We start from the raw sequence: 14,562 nt of genomic DNA on the forward strand, positions 1-14,562 counted from the left end.
TCGATATATATATGTAAAGTGATAATCTGAGGATAATCTGAGGAGTTTGAGGATAATCTGAGCATAATCTGAGGAGGAGTCTGAGGATTAGACCGATGAGTAGTTTGAGGATAATCTGAGGAGGAGTCTGAGGATTAGACTGAGGAGTAGTTTTGAGGATAATCTGAGGAGTAAGTTTCAGGAGTAGTCTGAGGATCTAGTTCAGGACTAGTCTGATGAGGAGGACTCTAAGGATAGTCTGAAGAGTGGTCTCAGGAGGAAGATCTGGAGGAGGAGTCTTATGAGGAAGATCTGAGGAGTAGTCTGATGAGGAAGGGTCTAAGGAGTAGTCTGAGGATGATGAGTAATCTGATAAGGAGTAGTCTGAGGATGATCTGAGGATAACCTGATGACTAGTCTAGGAGTGGTCTAATAAAAATGTAAAATATTTTCAAAGAAAAATTCTATGAATTTTATATTTTAATTCTTAGCATTATACTGAATAAAATAAGCATAAATATCAAAATTTGAAATTGAACACGCCAAAAAATTGATAATCCACATTCAATATTTTGTAAGTGGCGTACTTTTTGAATACTCGCCATACGCCTTGGAGTTCTCAATTTTGAATTCACCTTTATTTGGGGACCTCAGAAAAATACGCCATTAAGAAAATATTGTATGAGATTTTAAATTTGAACACGCTCTACCTTAAGGAATTAAATTTATTAAGATATATTTATATATAATAAACGATTACTTAAAAAAAAGTATTTCATCGCTTATGTAAGTTTCAAAAAAATCACGAAAATAAAAAAATCAAGATTAAGATTTTATTTTTAATTTTTGAATTTCTCAAATGGCGAAATTTTTGGGCGAACAAAAAAAATGTACGCCCGGTCAAATGGCGTGTTTAACGCATCCCTAATTAAAAAAAAAATAAAAAACTCTAAAAAACAGAAGAAATTTAATATATTTTTCTTCTCCTCAAGAACATCATAAATTCCAAATATGAAAATATCTATTATAATTCCTAAAATTTCCAAATATCAAAGACTTTTAAAGGAAAATCCATTTATTTTTTGATCAATAATATTTCAATAACAATAAATCATGTTCTCAAGTCATCTTATATATTGAAACATTTCGTATTACTGATAAGGAACCCATATAATACATTTCAATAGATAATCACATAATGGTAAAGTATGTTTCAAATTATATGTTCTCAGTTGTATCATTTTTGGGAAAATGTAACTGCGTGCTCTTCACCAAATGTGTTTCATATTGTTCTGCAACTTATTTCTCTTACTCTATATATTATTTTGAAGTTTGAATTAAAAAACCTTTTGAATTTAAATAAAACATAACAATTATTTTTTAATTAAATTACTGCTTATTATTTTCATTTTCTTCTTCTCTTGTCTGAGCCCTTGTCTTTGGAAGTTCAGTGACTTCATCATCAGGACCAGAAGATTCGGTACTTTCTATATCGACGAAAACAGCCCTCTTATGACTCCTTTGTTTGTTTTTAGAGCCAGGTGGACGACCTCTTCCTCTTTTGACGGGAACATAAATAATACTTTGTCCTGGAAGTGGCTGAGGAACTGGAAGGAACCGAGGAGGAATTGGAACCTGCATGTTATTTGGAGCAATTTGAGGGAGAAAAGGAGGTGGAGGAAGTTGTGCAATTTGTGGTATCTTTGGTGGCTGGAAAATTGGTTCTGGAATTGTTGATCTCGTTGGATTTTCCATTGGAGGTGGAGGTAAAACAGTATAAGTTGGTTTTCTTGTTTCTGTTGCTTCTGGAGGTTTCTCTGGTTTTGGTTCTGGATGTTTAGTAGGAACAACAAATTGTTGACCTGGTAATTCAGGAGGTTTAACTGGAACAGCATTAGTTTCTGCTGCTTCAGCTTTCTGCTGTGCTTTCTTTTGCATTCTCTCGATGATTCTGTTTACTTCATAAACTGTTTGAGGATACATTTGTGTCAAATGAGTTACTTGTTCATGATTCAGCGGCAAGCTCGACAAAACAGTTGAAAGGACTTGTGGAAGAGCTGTTTGAGGAACAAGTAATTCTATTAACATCTGGAACAATGTTGGAGGTTGAATGTAGTTCTGTTCCAATAATTTGAAGAAATTCTTATCACTGACTTTGTGTTCTCTAAACAATTGGATCAAAATGTTCTGTGGGAATTTCGCTTCAATAATAATTCGACTGATGTCTTTTCCAGAAACTTCTCCTTCTCTTATGAACTGGAACAAGTTAAAGAATGAAATTTGGTTCCTTCTAAGCGCCAACAAAATATCAGAGTACCAATTATCTTCTTTAATTGCTGATTTGATTTTTGTCAAATCAGGAGGAGGCAAAACCCAAGAAGTTGGTGTTTTATTGTTCTGCAAGACAGGAATTGGATATTTAGGAGGTCTTCCACGTCCTCTTCCACTCCTCTTTAAGTATTGACTTAAAATTGGATGAGTAATTATATCAATATTTTGTTTTGGTGTTCGCTCTTTCTTTTCTTCTTCTTTGTTTTGTTCTTCTTTCTCTTCGTATTCTTCGGTATCTTCTTTGAATAAATGGATCTTTTTATGTCTTGTAGCCTTTTTATTCATCGATCTTGTTTGCATTTTCTCGTAAACAACTTTTTCTTTTGGAGATGTTTGTTTTGGTTTCGGTTTTGGTTTTTCTTTTGGAGGTGGAGGTGTTGGAGGACGAATAGAAACAGCAGACTTCTCTTCTTCAGATGTATCTGGTGGTGTAGGAATGTTATTCTCAGAAAGAGGTTCATCGGATTGGATGTCAATTTTAGAACTTTCACTTTCTTCTGTTTTATCTTCTTCTTTCGATGAATTCCTTTCTATTTCAACATTCGTCTTGTTTTCTTCTTCCTCTTCATTGTTATTGTTGTCTTCTTCTTCGGTTTCTTTCGATTTTTGTGTCACTTTTTTACTTTTTGTTGGTTTTTCTTTTTCTTTGTTTTTATCGTCTTTGAATGACGATAACGATCGACTTGACGGGCGTGCAGTGGTTGCAACTGTTTGAACGATGAACGCGATTCTTCTTGAGATAGAAGGTCTTGCAGGAAGAATTGCGTTGAGTTTATTGATGGTTGATTTCGAGCATTTAACATCCGCTCCTTTGTAATTTTCAGATGTTTTCGCATCGAAATAAATTCTCGCTTGATCTAAACCATATTGACAAGCGAATTGGAACATTGCAACATCAGTTTCATTCGTCCAGTTCGGACCAGCATTTGTCAAGTTGTAGTTGACTTGTTTTGGCTCATTTACACACCTTCTCGCCGCCATCATTGCGATGATTTTTGAGCGATGTTGTAAAATTTTTTCTGCCAAAATTTCAATGACTAATTCATTGTGAGTCAATTTCTTTGGAATGACCAAAGAGAACTGTCCGTGCTGGAACTTCAAGATCTCAAGAAGGAATCCTTCAACAAATGAAGTGATGTCATCTGGCAATTTGTCAAAAATTTCACAAAGAGCGATAACTTCCAACGGATCAGTTTTTCCGTCGTCATCTGTTGGAATTCCGTAGTTTTGTAACATCTGGAAAACTCTGTTTACTTGTGAATCCGTCCATTTTTCATCGTTTTCGAAATTATTGATTACGTCTCTGATGAAATCCAACGGAGGAGTGTGTTTTTCGTAGTGGCATGCCATTGACAAAACATCATTGATCACACAATTGTAAAGAGGCATCGTTTGCCTTGTTATTGGTCTTGATCCATTAATAATTTCATTGAATTCTTCAAGAGATGGGAAATCATTTTTACGTGTGGCATAACGTCTCGGGAATTGTCCATTGGAGAAGGATTTGTAGGCATCTGTGATGATCTTTTGGTTCGCGCCTTCAAGGAATTTCTCAAAGCTGCCAAATGTTCGATTTTCTTTCAAAACCTGATCGGCTAATTCTCTATGCAAATTTTTAATTTTCTTTGCATTCTTTCTCCATTCTGCTGGGTCTTTTGGAGTACAGTTAAGTTTTAGATTGCTTGCCAAGTAATAATTCAAATAAGTGTAATTTCCTGATGTTACTTTTCCTGACATTAAAGCCAACAAAGTAATTGCGAAAAGTTTTGCATCATCGACATGTTTTGAAACAGATCTTGCGATTTGTGTCCAATTAAACAGACCATATCTCATTACTGCATCAAGAAGTTCTCTTCCCTTTGTACTTGTCCACTGAGAAGTATCGATTTGCTCTTTGTTTTCTTGGCTCAATTTAAGGGATTTGTCTTCTTTTGTGAAACAAGTTGACCAGAAAGAAAATTCAATATTTATGTTCGATCTCGGAGTATTCAAAAAGTTTTCAATCAACTCTTTGTTGTCGTTTGGATATGTAACATATATTTTCGTGTAATCCATATCCTGTGATTTTCTCCAAGGAGCTGTTGACATAATTCCGTATCTTACATATGTTTCTGCAGTGTTTCTTTCGAGATTATGACATTCGAATTCACCCTTCTCGAGAAGATGTCCGAAATAAAGTAATTCGATGGAATCTTTCGTAAGCAATCTAATGATTGTTGCGTTGTACTTCATTCTCATGAAATCTCCGAGTATCAAATCTTTCCACAACTCGTCATTTATGTCATAGAAAATAACGGTTTTGATGTCAAGTTTTTCATATTCTCTAGAATTGAATTCTCTTGTCATAAACAAAACTCCTTTTGTGAAATCTTCGTGGTAGCATTCACTTGTCAAAGGAGAATTCAAGAATGCTGATGGAATGTCTTTCTCATCCAAATACTCTTTAAGCAATCTCATAATATTGAAACCGTTGCAAACAACAACTACAACTTTTCCTTCATTAAATGCTTCCAAAGCCAAATGTAAAACACAGATAAATTTCTCAGAAGCATCACCCATCAGTTCTATTTTATCTTCTTTTGACATTTCCTCTTCTTCGTCATCGTTTTCGAGTGAAATAATCAATTCACGTAATTCAGGAATCAAAAACGGATGTGAATAAGCAGTTTGTAACAAATAAGACAATGAGAAAAAGTCGTAATGACGATATGGTTTTCCTTTGAGTAATTTCTTGAGATATTTGAAAATTACATCGGCAGCGACATCAGGGATAACCCAAATTTCTTCTTTGTATGGATTCTCTGGAGGGTTCATTTCTAAGATACCGAACTTCTTCTGCGGAATTGTGATGGTGTCAAGTGAATAATCAAAGAAATAAATTTTGTGAGATGGCGTTTTTGTTAACCAATGTGGTAATTTGAATTCTTCGAGCTTATCCATGACAATGAACTCCCATTTAACACTTCCAATGGATTCTGTACTGGATACTAATACATCTGGGGTAATAATCAAAACATCAAATTTTGCATGATTATCACCAACCATTTCCTTGTTGATAATGATGTTTCTTGACATCTTATCACATGAATAGTCAACAACATACAGATCTGTGGCAATTGTAAAGGTTGTATACCATGAATTTACATGATCCGTAATAATAATCGCTGGCTTTTTATGATTTAGCTTGTTGACTGCTGTATTTAAGAAAGCTGCAACTGACATTGTTCGTCCTGCTGTTGGAGTAACACGAATGACGGCGGTTTCGTTTTTACTAAATTTCTCCATTATGAATTTGTAAGCGTTAAGTTGGGCTTCGGTAAGTTCAATGCCATGCATGAGCGGTAATGGTTCGATAGAGGGATCGAAGTTTTCAACGATTGTATTGGTTGGCATTTCGATTGTATTTTTCCAGTAAATTTTCGTCATCCTCTTGAAATCAGCCATGTTTGCTGCACAGAATAATGATGGTTCGAGTCCGTAAATCGTATTATAATTTTCCCATGTGGCATCTTCTTCTCCAAGGCCTTTCCATTTGACAAGAAAGTATGCATCTGCATCACCTGCTATCAAAAAGCCATCCTTTTCGGTTTCATCGCGAGATTTCGAATTATTTATATGAAAAACTCCATCCGAAGAAAGAAATGACGATTCGGTGTCTTCCATGTTCTGGAGAGGTGTCGTAAAAACTTTCATATGGTCAATAGGAGGAAGAGTATCCATCGGATATCCGCAAATTACATTTTTCTTATCGAGCATTTCGGATGTTAAAAGTGCGACGTTTTGATTAGACTTGTGAGAAATAATACGATAGATGAAGAGACAGTCGATTGTCAATGGAGACGAAAGTGGTTCTGTTAATTCGGGATTTAAATTGGAAATAAATAATCCTGAGTTGGTGGATTTCTTGAAATCATTCATTTTCTTCGTTTGCAATTCGCTTGTAAGTTGGTAGTCTTGATAAATTTTACTTCGAATTAAAGATTGATTAATTCTAAATGCCAGAAAGCCTGGACGTGGCTTATCATTGGTAAGACAAAGAATTTGATCAATGTCTTTCTCTTGCTGTTGATATGGATCGTCTTCCTGATCATCTGATAATGTTTCATCAGAATCGGCTTCGGGGTTAGATTCGCCATCCTCTCTTTTTTGTGGGATGAATTCACCATCCGAGCTTTGATCCGATTCTTGGATTTTTACAACACGATTATAATTCTGAACAGTGATTTCTTTTGAATCCATTTCGCTTCTTTTCCTCTCGGCGATAGATCCGTCAACAGTTCCTGCTGTATAATTCTTTGGCTTGAGTTTAGCTCGAGCCTTAGACATTTATCCTTTCAAAAAAATAATTGTATTTGAAATTTTTTATATAATTTTTCTTCGATCGCGAAATTATTTTAATATTGTTTTATTTGATGGATAGGTCTGCTTGTTCTCCAAATAAAACTCTTCACATTGAATATTTGTCCTCACAATTTATTGTTGAAAATATCCGCTAAAAGGTGATATTTCATTGGGATTTTTACATCGATATTAGAATTCAATTGAGTAAATTCTGCGTAGCATAAAACCGCCGTTTATTTAATAATAATGTATTGATTATCGTACTTCAAAATAAAATTCAGACATATGAATTTTTTTATGGAAAAAATCAATTTTAGCAATTTCAAAGGAAAAACAATCAAGATATCACTATTGTTAACAGAAACTTTCATAATATCTTGTGTATATTCCAATTTCAGTAAACTCGGCTTTCCGTGTAAGATTTCTTTTCTGACCATCAAATCCAATTTCAATTTGGATTTCTATCTGCGCTATACAAGTAATTTGAGTACTATATTTCAACTCATCATATAAAAGTATTGTAATTGAAGAAATAGGTGAATTTCAATTCGGATGTAACTTTATATGATGTACTGATAATATCAAAAAGTTCACAAATAAATGAGTATTGAATTTTTAAGAATATGAGTGAATATAAATGAATAAAAAAGTTATTCAGCGTCAGTAATTCCTCCTGCTGTAATTTGGAAAGTTGCTTCACTTTCTGGTAAAGATGGCGAATCATAAATCTTGCAAACTCTTGTCTCTCCTCTTCCTTTTCTTAAGGATAATCTTGTTTGTGAAGCATGAGCCATAATATTGCCACCAATTGGCTTTTTAGGATCGGAAACAAACATTGCTGCCCCATCTACTTGTGCAACTACTTGGTTTGTTATTACAACTGCAATTCCAAATTCATCAGCTAGTCTTTGCAAATTTCTGAGGAATTGGCCGAGATGCATCTGTCTAGCGCTAAGTTCTCCGCGTCCACTATAATCTGTTCTATATAAATTTGTGGATGAATCAACAATTAAAAGTGCATAATGTGCCTCTGCCATCATAGCTGATGCATGCACTAGCAATTGTGATTGATGGTCACTATTATATGCCCTTGCATATGCAATATTGTCCATAACATCATCTGGGTTCAATCCAAATCTTTCTGCTATCGGGATAATTCTTTCTGTTCTGAAAGTTCCTTCTGTATCTATCCAAAGGCATTTACCTTGTCCTCCACCATTTTCTATTGGCAGTTGGCAGGTAACTGCTAAGGTATGGCAGTTTTGAGTTTTTCCGGTTCTAAATTCTCCAAATATTTATGTAACTGAGCCTGTTTTGATACCTCCTCCGAGTAATTTATCTAATTCGGAGGATCCTGTAGAAAGATAAACCATTTCTTTTCTGATTTGATTATAATCTGTGGCAGAAGCAAATCCCATTGGAACAAGTGCTGCTGCAGCTGCCATAATCTTATCTGCTTTAGCTTCTGATATGCCTTTAACTGCAACTAGTAGTTTTTTGGTTGTAAAAGCTATGGATTCAACTGTATTGTATCCGCCTTCTTGAAGTTTTTTGATATCTCCCGCAGCAATACCTTGCTGCTCCAGCGGAAAGAAGGGTTGGACCACTCTGAGTCTGCTGTGTCTGAAGTTGTGACTTCCCATCCATTTGGCAATGATATAAAATGAATTTCCTTTGTTGAGGAAATTCCTCGAAATTTACTTCCTCGAGGAAACCGCTTTTTGCTTTCAATTTACTTCCTCATTCTTTGGTAAACCAAGTTCCCTTTTTCAAGGTCTTTGAATTAATGAAAAATTATCATTGTTCATAGCAAAATGAAAATGGATTAGAATCACAACCCATTGGTCTTGAATTTGAAAAATAATTTCGATTTCAAAGATCATTTCACTCTTTTAATGAAATATTTGATTCATATGCATAAATACACGTAACCTTTGTAATAAACAGAAATTCATCAAAAGTGACAGCTCTCAATTTTTTGACATTTGTAAATTCTAAATTGAATGAGAAAAATGAAATAATACTAAGCATAATACAATATTCTAGATTTAATTATAATTAGGAAAAGTTGGTTTTGAGAGTACTTTTCATAGGCATATAGAATGAAATCTTCTGAAAAATAATATCACATAAACTCATATTATTTTCTAATATATAACTATTTTATATAAAAATCAAATTCAATGATCTTAAAAGCGAATGATAAACCTCAAAATTTACGAATATAATGAGTGGGAATATAATGCTTATCTATCATAAAACCATATGAAATATCAATTTTTGCTTTACGCCTAATTTTTGACGACAATTAGCAAAAAATGTTAAATGTTAACACTCAGTCCATTTGAATATGAAAAATAAAATTGACTTTGATTAAATGTTTTTATTTATCATGCAATTCTTCTTGCGACCAAAGATTTGAATAAAATTTCAAAAAATAAGATAGCTTAAAAAATAATATACGGTAGTGTTTACTAATAGATGAATAGTATATAAATTCTATTAAAATGGATTTGATCCAAAAAAATATATAAAATTTGATCATAAATAAAATTGTTTAGTAGTCATTTAAAATGATGTAATTATTCAAATTTTGCTAAGACCCATTCGTCTTTGATATATAACTCCCATTTTTGCATTTCTGGCTCGTACCAAAATTTTGAAACTTCGAATAATTCGTTAGGAGTGTAATTACAATTCGTTTTTGGATTAATATCGAGAGATAAATGTGGTGTATTGTTGTATTTTTCAATGAACTGCTGAACTGAGTCCTTGATTTGTTGAATATCATCCAACTCGTCTGGCAAAAACTTTTCTAAGCTTGGCCACAGGCGCTCCACCTTGCCGTTCTGTCTTGGCATATACGGCAAGGTGTGCTTCCAAACTATTCCGTTTTCCTGCATAACCTGGCCGAATTCACCGCGGTTTTCACCGCCGTTATCGGTTCAGATGCAGTAAGGAATAAACTCTTCTAAAAGTTTTCTTAAAACCTTCGCTGTTGAGTTGGAAGACTTGTTTTTCAATAATTTAGTTTTGAGAACTTTACGTGTCATATCATCCAATATGGCAAAAAATGGACAAGAAACATTACCGTGAAGGTAATGAATATCGCAGTGCCATATCAAATTCTTTGATATGACACGATATTTGGTAGGTGGATCTGCTGGTTTGTAATCTCTTTTTGAAGATAAACCTGATTCCATCATAAATTTTTCCACTTGATGATGCTTTATTTTTTGTAAATTGTCAAAAATTTGATCTTTTGTCAAATCTTCTATATTTTCAAATTCTTTTGCAATTTCTTCTTTTTCTTTCTCACAATCGGGATTTTGAGCAATATTTTGAAACCTTTTAATCAATAAATAAGTTTTTGAAATTCCTCCTTTATATTGTGAAACACAAGAATTAATTAATTGTTTTTGCTCAAATGTTGGTGGATTTGATTTTCTGCCGCGACTAACTTTTGGTAATTCGATTTCTTGAAGTTGAAATGCTCTTCTTATTGTATTTTCGGCAACATTCAATTTAATTTTACCATTTTCCAATTCAACTTCCTTTCCCACACTTTTGTAAGATTCACCTTCTTCTATTCTTCTTTTAGCTTCAAATAGCCATTCTCTGCTTATAGATTTGGCAGTAGTCATAAAAGTGGTCCTTCTTTTGTGATAAGATTCAAATTTGAATGTGGATGATAAATAAAAATCAAAAATAATTGTTATAATTTAAATGAAGAAGTAATTTAAAACGATTTTATTTATGATCAAATTTTATATATTTTTTGGATCAAATCCATTTTAATAGAATTTATATACTATTCATCTATTAGTAAACACTACCGTATATTATTTTTTAAGCTATCTTATTTTTTGAAATTTTATTCAAATCTTTGGTCGCAAGAAGAATTGCATGATAAATAAAAACATTTAATCAAAGTCAATTTTATTTTTCATATTCAAATGGACTGAGTGTTAACATTTAACATTTTTTGCTAATTGTCGTCAAAAATTAGGCGTAAAGCAAAAATTGATATTTCATATGGTTTTATGATAGATAAGCATTATATTCCCACTCATTATATTCGTAAATTTTGAGGTTTATCATTCGCTTTTAAGATCATTGAATTTGATTTTTATATAAAATAGTTATATATTAGAAAATAATATGAGTTTATGTGATATTATTTTTCAGAAGATTTTGTGTTCTTCTTCAAAATTTTATTTTTTTTATTAAAAAGAATCTTTACAAAATATACATTTACTTTAATTAATATTTAAAAACGTGCTCTATCAAAAGTTCCAAAAATTCAATATTTTAGCTTTTCTGAGGTGTCACTTTTGATGAATTTCTGTTTACAACACCTTTAACTGTCAAAAATTTGATTGAATTTGATTATTGACAAAAATTTTCGTTTACGTTAGTAATTTTATCTCACAATGAATCGATCGAAATTTCCATCACCGAGAATAAGTTATCCAAGTGTATATAGCCAAAGAACCCGATTTAAAACCAAAAAGTTTCCGAAATCTGCAAGAGAAAAGTACCTTCCTCCATTAGAAGAACCTATCGACGAATTTCATGATCCTCTTACATTAGAGAACGATAAAAGGTTGTTGTTAGAAGAAATAGAACAAATTAAATCAGAAATCAAACCATTAAATGCACAAATTGATGAGTTTCAAAAACAATATTTTGGAACTAGTGAAGAAGGTCCTCAATCACCACGCTCTATGGCATTAAATACGCAAAAATACATTTCAGCTCAAGTTGCAAACCTTCACACTGAACAAGACGAGCTCTGTATTGAGTTAGCTCGCGTTCGTAGACTTTATTCAGAAAAAACGCAAAATAAATTGAATTTTGATATTAATTACCAACGATCTCAGTTAAATGATCTTACTGCAGAGTATAATCAGCTTACAGCTCAAATAAATATTTCGAAGAACGAATTAGATCAGTTAATGGCATCAGATAGTACATATTTAATTCAGAACCAAGCTAAACAAATACAGCTACTTCAAAATACACTTAGTCAACTTCAAGCAGATGAATCGGAAATGATCCAGAAATATATGAGCTTAGTTAACGATGTTCCACAAGTTGCTCAAACAGAAAACATTTTAGCGCAAAAGAAGAGACAACTCATTACAGCAGAACACACAAAAATAAGATTTTCTGTAGAATTAAGAAAACTTAGGAAAGAATATGATGATCAGATTAGTTATCTAGAACGAGAAATTGCTGATAGGGAAAATCAAGCACAAATTAAGCAAAATAGAGATAATTGGAGAAAAATTTTATTTGAACCCTCAAGAAGTCGTCAAACTAATACTAGTTCAGTACCTGCAGAAAATACAACTAAGTCAATAGAAAATAATAATCAAAATCAAGCAAATTTGGCTGAAACCAACAATGAAGAAGAAGAAATGCTTGATATTAAAGAATTTATTCATTCTGATACATTCTTTGCAGATCAGTTTAATGAAATTAGTCATTCATTGATTATTCCTTCGGAAAAATAACTAATTTAGCAAAATTGTTTTTGTTTTATTGTTTTTTGTTTATAAACTTTACTATGTTATCTTGTATTGATAGAACTTGTAAGTTTCAATAATTTACCTTGCTTTTATTTTTCATTTTTGTTGATATATTTTGATTAACTTCTATTCAGTAAGATAAGCACAAGCAATGTTCCTATAATGATAATGCAATTCTAAGTGTTATATAATTCGATGATAGACCTCTTCAGATTTGGTCTTTTTGAATAATAAAATGAGAATTCAGTATAATAATATTCGATCTTGAAGATCCTTTCACCTTGGCTTAAAGGTGAAAATAATGCCCTTCTTGGGTTATTAATAGAATTTTGAATGAAGAATAAATTAAATAGTTTGTTTTATATTGATTTACTGAAGTAATAATGCTGAATTTGGATGAAATATCGAAATTCGTAATAAATTGATATACCTGGAAGAGTAAAATTAATTATTTCCTCATAATTTTTTTTCTTGCTTTTAATATTGATTTTAACTCACCTATAGGCAAGGTAACCAGATGCAGCTAAAATAATTTAAATACGAGCAATTTCATAAAGAATTATCAATAATTTTTTTCCAAATTATTTTATCATTTAAAGCTATAACATAGGAAAGAAGTTTATGTAATACTATCAATTTGAAGATTATGACATCTTTTGAAAAATCATATCTTGAAAAAGTTCAAATACGGTTTTCTATGAAATAGGGAGTCTCATAATATTGGAATTAATTTATCTCTGACATTATTATCATAAACATGATTTTATTTTCAGTTTTATGAAGTTGACTGTTGCATTAATTTGTGAATCAATTATTTCTATTAATGAAATTTTGTATAAAAATTCTTACTAAGAGGTAGGGCAACGATAGGTCAAAAAGGCTTCTCTGATAGATTTCCTTGCCTTTTGGATATGCTATAATATATAGCCTAGCATGATAGGATATGATGTCAAAAGTTAGAACATAACTTAGGATCTTGAGAAAAATGAAAAACAAAAATTACATAAAAAAAGAAAAATTTTATCTAATTTGTTTTTTTGGACCGAATAAGTAATTTTATTGAATTTCAATACGACACATAGATTTTATTATTAGTAATAAATATAATGGTTTACTATTAACAAGGAACCTAAACTAATGAAAATTTGATTTCAAATATTGTATATGATTATCATAGATTACCAAAATATATTGCTATTTATGAGGATATAATATTGATTATTAGTAAATCGTATAAATTTAATAAATATACCATGAATATTGAATGAATTTCTTGATTCATAGGGGTAAAACGCGCTTTTATATGATTTAGACAGAGAATTTATGAGATGTAAATAACACAATAAAGGTTTATATTGAATATTTTCTAAAAATAAATCGAAATTATAAAAAACAATACATTTATTCATTGAAACTACTTGGACAAATATGAAACAAGCATTCAGGCAATACTTTTGAGACTTCAACGCATCTGATAATTTTTATATAACTTCACCTCTTATGCTTAGAGTGGAGGTATTGAGATCGTATAAGTATAGATGAGCTCACATTCAGATATGATGTGTGAACTTCTGTTTTCACTGCAATTTTGAATCAGAATAAACTCAAAACAAGAATAAAATGATATACTCACTCTCTAAATGTGTTCGAGATTTAAAGTTGTATGAATAAAACGATTCATCTTTCGAAGCCTCCCATTTAATGAGAGACTTCGAAAGATGAATGTATTCATGTAGATGAAATACTATATATGACCATGTGTGATACTAAAGATATCAAAATGTTCATTTTTAAGTGCAATAGAAGGGTTATCTCTCGTAAAATCTCAATTTAAGGAAGATTTAGAAAGAACTCCTTTCCTAAGTAGATAGTGTGTGGTTTCTGTCTTTTGGTTGATCAGGAACTATGAAATTAAGTCGGACAGAAAGAAGTTCTTTCCAAAACAGACTCCAAATGAGTTGTTCGAAAAGAACTTCCTTCTGTATATGGATAATTGTAGTTACCGCACTGAAGTATGTGATTGTGATGATGGAGTTCTCGATAAATCTAAAATCGGATTAAGATTAATTGAAAACTCAAGTAATTCTTTGAAATCTTGTGTTGTCTGGCACTATAATAACCAAAGAATGAGAATATTATGTTGAATGATGAGTACGTGTGCTCGGCATTCGCCGAGCGAATTGAGTTTAACGTACTATGAAAAGTGACAAATTTGGGCTTTTTTTCCTAGGGTTATGATCTCTTCCTTTCTGCTCAATACGACAGAAATGAAAGAATGAATTTGTACTCCCTAATTGATTACTACAATCTGTATCTATCTTTAACATAGAATTAGCTGCATTGTGATTTATACTCCAGAATTATTCAATTTAAGATC

General features: G+C 31.9%; 4 protein-coding genes across 4 annotated transcripts, besides 4 other annotated features; 1 reads left to right on the forward strand and 3 right to left on the reverse strand.

Annotated features, from left to right (window-relative positions):
• Nucleotides 1-890: 890 nt before the first annotated feature.
• Nucleotides 891-6,636, reverse strand: TVAGG3_0678550 (helicase protein; the record flags this gene model as incomplete). Its single annotated transcript, XM_001581169.1, has 1 exon — nt 1,369-6,636. One exon carries the CDS (start codon nt 6,634-6,636, stop codon nt 1,369-1,371), a length of 5,268 nt encoding a protein of 1,755 aa, XP_001581219.1.
• A 616-nt stretch (nt 6,637-7,252) lies between these two features.
• On the reverse strand, nt 7,253-8,334 carry TVAGG3_0678560 (DNA repair protein Rad51-like; the record flags this gene model as incomplete). Its single annotated transcript, XM_001581170.1, has 1 exon — nt 7,302-7,763. One exon carries the CDS (start codon nt 7,761-7,763, stop codon nt 7,302-7,304), a length of 462 nt encoding a protein of 153 aa, XP_001581220.1.
• Nucleotides 8,335-8,588: 254 nt separating this feature from the next.
• Nucleotides 8,589-8,625: a mobile genetic element.
• A 611-nt stretch (nt 8,626-9,236) lies between these two features.
• Nucleotides 9,237-10,295: a mobile genetic element.
• On the reverse strand, nt 9,597-10,295 carry TVAGG3_0678590 (uncharacterized protein; the record flags this gene model as incomplete). Its single annotated transcript, XM_051242632.1, has 1 exon — nt 9,597-10,295. One exon carries the CDS (start codon nt 10,293-10,295, stop codon nt 9,597-9,599), a length of 699 nt encoding a protein of 232 aa, XP_051089219.1.
• Nucleotides 10,296-10,970: 675 nt separating this feature from the next.
• Nucleotides 10,971-11,008: a mobile genetic element.
• Nucleotides 11,009-11,084: 76 nt separating this feature from the next.
• TVAGG3_0678610 (uncharacterized protein) lies at nt 11,085-12,611 on the forward strand (the record flags this gene model as incomplete). The annotated part of the gene is made up of 1 exon (XM_001581172.1): nt 11,085-12,170. The coding sequence occupies one exon, from the start codon at nt 11,085-11,087 to the stop codon at nt 12,168-12,170; it is 1,086 nt and encodes a 361-aa protein (XP_001581222.1).
• Nucleotides 12,612-14,332: 1,721 nt separating this feature from the next.
• Nucleotides 14,333-14,380: a mobile genetic element.
• Between the last annotated feature and the right edge of the window lie 182 nt (nt 14,381-14,562).

This window comes from Trichomonas vaginalis, chromosome III (assembly GCF_026262505.1).
Source record: "Trichomonas vaginalis G3 chromosome III, whole genome shotgun sequence".
In the NCBI taxonomy this organism is placed as follows: Eukaryota; Parabasalia; order Trichomonadida; family Trichomonadidae; genus Trichomonas; species Trichomonas vaginalis.